The sequence below is a fragment of the Chenopodium quinoa genome, unplaced genomic scaffold (assembly GCF_001683475.1).
Source record: "Chenopodium quinoa cultivar QQ74 unplaced genomic scaffold, ASM168347v1, whole genome shotgun sequence".
Taxonomy (NCBI): Eukaryota; Viridiplantae; Streptophyta; class Magnoliopsida; order Caryophyllales; family Amaranthaceae; genus Chenopodium; species Chenopodium quinoa.
Genome location: NW_018742959.1, coordinates 3484776 through 3489754, shown reverse-complemented (window position 1 = coordinate 3489754; position 4979 = coordinate 3484776). Strand labels below are relative to the sequence as shown.

Sequence of the window (4979 nt, the reverse complement as noted above, 5' to 3'; positions counted from 1 at the left end):
AACATCGTTCAAGTCCCTTAAAAGGATGGACGAACTCGCATGTGTGTCGAATTTAGGGATCTTAATAACGCTAGCCCTAAAGACAATTTTCCTCTACCACATATTGATATATTGGTAGATAACACGGCTGAACATGCGATGTTATCCTTAAGGGATGGATACGCAGGTTACAACCAAATTTTAATGGCAAAAGAAGACGAAGAAAAGACATGCTTTATTACCCCTTGGGGTACGTATTGCTACATAGTCATGCCATTTGGTTTAAAAAATACAGGAGCTACGTACAAAAGAACGACTACGACTCTCTTGCATGATATGATGCATAAAGAAATAGAAGTACATGTGGATGATATGATCGTAAATTCCAAAGATAGAATGGGAAATATAAAAGCTTTACGAAAATTTTTCACTCGGATACGTAATGCGCCTTCAGAAAATTTTACAAATAAGTTGTTATTCGTAACGGGCACAAGTGCCCGTTACAAATAACGGGGTTATTCGTAACGGGAATTTCCGTTATTTGTAACGGGCATCCAAATGTCCGTTACAATAATCCCGTTATTCGTAACAGAACATGTTTTGCTCGTTACGAATACTTAATTATTTGTAACGGGCCTAAAATCTGCCCATTACAAATAGTGTGTGATCTAATAAAAAAAAATCCAGCAAATGCTGGATTGCTTTGCACAATATTTTATCAATTAATAATGTGAGATATTTATATTTTATACAAATATAGTATAAATTAATATACAATCAACTAATATCTTGCAAACTCACAAATTGACTTAACACATCCTATCAAACCGGCATTGTTCATTTATCCAACTATAAACATTCAGAATTATAGCAAAACAAAATTGGAAACTCTGAACGACATCTCTTAGACAATGGCATTGGTAGCACTAGCAATCCTTGGCCACAAATCAGCACACTCCTTTGCAATGGGACCAGTAATAGTAGATCCTGAAACACAGAGAGATATGGATTAAGATGGGGATATATAAACAATTATATTGTAATCGACAATAAGCAGAGAAGTAAACTTCATAAACAGTAAAATTGTTGGCATAATAAGCTTTTTATGTTCTATTTGTTCAGAAGACACCCACAGAGGTGAAGAAGCTTCGAATGCTTTACATCTCAGACAAATGTTATAAACATATACACTGAAATGCAGCCATGTCAAAATAACAGAGAGTTCACACCTAAACACATCAACTCATCAGATGCTAGTCTCAAAACATGTGAGAAATGTTCTGCGGCAACACTAGTCAATAGACTTTTTTTCAGTTAACAAAAACAGAAAAGGGTTGATTGTGTACAAGTCGAAAGCTATAAGAAGCAACTTGTACAACATTAATTCACAAGATTGTGCTGTGTTTTGGATCATAAATCAACAAGAAATGGGATGTAGGGTGCAAAAGGTTCCATTGATAAATGGCAAGGGAAATCTTTGTAACAAAATTTTGATGACAAGGGAAGTTTACTTCACCTACCTACCCAGTCCCCTTACTTAAGAATTTTTTTTTTTTGTTTTGAACCATTACATAAGTTGATATGCATGTTACACATTCCATATAAATTCAAGTAAATTCAGGTTTCATGGAAATTGAACAGTCTACCAAAATGCCATGAAATTCTTAGCTACCATGTCAAACTACTCCCGAACTAACAAAGCTCAAATATAGTCACAAAGATCCCCCATAATATTCAAAGTTGGTGCAATCACATACCTTTCATTTCACCCTTGGGGTTGACAATTACTCCAACATTATCTGTAATAGAAACAAACACAATTGATTGTCAGCAAAAGGTAAAATTCAAATAAAAAAGATTTTTAAAAAGCAAATCAATGCATTCAAGAAATTTGATTTACATGATCAAGAACATCTAAAATTCATCAAGTCCCATAGGAAATAATGCCAATCAAACCCCTTTAGTGCTAAAAACATTCCTCAAACCAAAAAATTCAATATAATACTTCTATACTTTTATGCAGTGCAAGGATTCACATCGGTTATATGGGTATTCAATGCAGCAGTAAAAGAAATATAATACATCGGCCTTTGCTGCACCTGCCTTCAATTGAAAAAGATCATAATAGTGCTTCATGCCACTATCTACCAGAATCCAAAGTTCAACATCGGTTATATGGGTATTCAATGAATTTCTGAGTTCGCAAATCTGTTTATTCTGCTCCTCAACCCAATCTCCATACTCCATCTCAAATGCAACAATCCCTAAAAAGAAAAAAAAATAATAAAAGAAAGAATAAGTCTCATGTTTTAAAATTAAAGTAAGCTTAATAGGTATGCACTAAAAATAACCCCATATTGGTAAATAAGGATGAATGCATAGGATCTAGTAATGGAGATAGGAAATGAGATCAAGAGACAATTTGGAGTCACAAGTTCCCAATAGTCTGACTCTTTTTTCTTTATTTTTTTGGCAGCAATATAGTCTGACTTTACTTCAGTATAGTTTCATAGTCTATCTCAATATCAATTAACAATAAAATCTATACTCAGCACTCTGCTTACAACTTTCAAATGACTTAAATTGATCTTGTTTGAAAATAGATTGCTGATATATCAAGCTATACAACTGTAGAATTCTACAATTCAAAATAAGAAGGCTATTATTCAAAAGACTCTTGATTGGTCTGTTTTAATTTATTAAACCTTACTCCACTTAGCAGTTTTTTTATTTTTTAATTTTTTAAATGATTGAATGAGCAATACGTGCATTCTTAAAATAATGACTTAATTTGCAGCTATATATTACACAAACAACTAATTGAATTAGCAGTTTATCAAAAGACAGAAATTTTAAGTAGAAGAAGGCTAGAAGTAGACATATTGGAAGGCAAACCTGAATTTACAGTGGCAGAGAAAGGAAGCGGGTCAATACCATTGCTCACAAGCGTACCCTGGAATCAACCATTCAAGGATGTGTTTTGCATTTTGATTAAAGATGCAGACTTTAGGAAACACATCTATAATAGATAAGAAGGACGATGAGAATTATGTCAATTATCATCATACATGTTATCTCACTCGTTCAAGCTCTTGCTCCATTTGCATCAATTTTGAATGGCTCAACTCTAATTGCTGAATATAGACCTATAAATAACAAAGTTCCAAGAAGAATTAGATCAGCAGAAAACAAGTACCACAACTCATTAAACTTGTAACACTTCTCTTCCCACCTTTTTCCGCATACGACTTTTGCGAGTAGCCTCACAATTTTGTGCAATACGTCTTTGTACCTAAAAAAAGGTAGACAAGCAAAGAAATTTTCAAAAGACTGGAGAAGAAAATGCACATCAGCTTCAAAATCATATGTTTGGCAAAACACTCATTTTAGTCTCCAATCCATGATCTCCTCAAGGGCCAGTGAATGGCTACACATACAAATGCAACTAAAACATTACTAGTTTCACATAAAGAAATCGAGTATTATGTGATAGCAACAAGATGAAATATGTAATCACAATTTACAACAATCTAGGATAAGACTAAGTGAGGCTTTGCCTTAAAGCCAATTGGCAACAGATACAATGACTTCCTAGAAGTGGAAAATGGTACTTTGCTCTTTTTCCCAATGTGGAACAGCACCCAAGTGCATATATGGGGTTCAATTGTTCAAAAAACTCCAAATGGCAATACAAATAAAAAGGGAGTTAGCCCCCAAGGGAACACATACTCTGTAAAGAACATATGTACATCATAGTGAACTTTATACTTATTAAGATCAGTTAATCAAATTTCAAAAGAAAAGCAAAAAAAAAAACATATATTCCATAAAACTTCAAGTAAAGATCAAATTGTACTGGCTAAAATGATAATTCCTGAGTAAAATTGGCAGAAACTATAGCAAGTCAAGCAATTAAGATCAAATTTGACACTATCAAATCAATAATTACAAAAAAAAATGTAAATTAGCATATAATAAGCTGGAAACAAGATCAAATTCAGCATTTTACAACATTGCAGCATCAAATTTGAGAAATTAACAAGGCCAAACAAAATGATAATATACAGAAATTAAAACAGAAGTGAGAAACAAAAAAACGTACCAGATTTTAACGGGACTAATTCTGCCGGCGGCGAGTGATGCCGGTGATAAGATATTGGCCGCATTTTGCAAATGATTTTAAATTATCGACAACCGAAGCAACTGGGTCCATTTAGAAAACCCTAACCCTAAAATAATAGGATTTGAAGAGTGGATCGTGAGTAAAAATGGAGTAAATTGTTGAACAATATTACATAAATTAAACCCAAAAAAATCAAGGCATTTAACCTGAATAATTGGACCGAAATGCAAAGCTAAAGAACCCAGAAACCCTATCATCAAATTTCTGATTTTTGAATCAATACTTGATTCAAGTTTGTTGTTGTTGTTGTATTAGGTTCAAATTGACGACGGCGGCGACGGTGGTTGTGGGCAATCGATGCTTGCTCCGGATCTAACCCCACCCAGAAGTTGATGACACTTCTTCGCCTTTTCAGGCTCAGACAACGTCTCATCAGCCTCGATCTCCCTAATCTTCTTGAGCAAATCACTCGTGAGTTTAGCTATTGACAATTTTCTTGTTTGAGTAGAGAGAGCGAGTGATTTGAGGAGAGAAAAAGAGCAAATGAGTGAGGAAGAAGATAGATGCGAAAAGAGAGAGTGGTATGAGGAGAGAGAAAAAGAAGAGGAGTAAGGAAGAAATGTGGCTGAGGAAGTGGGAACAGATCGAACATTTAACCCTAGAGAGTTATTTAGTTGTAACGGGCTTTATATTTCATTCGTAACGGATATTTATTTGCCTGTTACAATTATTAATTGTTCGTAACGGACATTTGTTTGCCCGTTACGAATAAGTTTTTCCGTAACGATCAAATATTTTTCCTGTTACAAGTACTCTTTTTGTAACGGATTTTATCATGCCCGTTACAAATAGGGTGTTATAAATGAAAATTTTTCCA

The 4979-nt window shown here is 34.0% G+C and overlaps 1 protein-coding gene across 2 annotated transcripts; it reads right to left on the bottom strand.

Moving 5' to 3' along the window:
* Positions 1 to 668: 668 nt before the first annotated feature.
* Positions 669 to 4779, bottom strand: LOC110728753 (60S ribosomal protein L23-like). Of its 2 annotated transcripts, XR_002512763.1 has the most exons (8): positions 4309 to 4779; positions 4082 to 4208; positions 3212 to 3271; positions 3048 to 3125; positions 2875 to 2932; positions 2062 to 2243; positions 1737 to 1778; positions 670 to 966 (listed from the first exon to the last, which is right to left on the bottom strand). XR_002512763.1 is itself a non-coding variant. In XM_021908403.1 (4 exons), the coding sequence occupies exons 2-4, from the start codon at positions 2224 to 2226 to the stop codon at positions 884 to 886; spliced, it is 273 nt and encodes a 90-aa protein (XP_021764095.1). In that variant the 5' UTR covers positions 2227 to 2243; positions 2875 to 3041; the 3' UTR covers positions 669 to 883. The 2 variants fall into 2 exon arrangements, 1 of the variants encoding a protein (XP_021764095.1); XM_021908403.1 differs by lacking the exons at positions 3048 to 3125; positions 3212 to 3271; positions 4082 to 4208; positions 4309 to 4779 and having other exon boundaries at positions 669 to 966; positions 2079 to 2243; positions 2875 to 3041.
* Between the last annotated feature and the right edge of the window lie 200 nt (positions 4780 to 4979).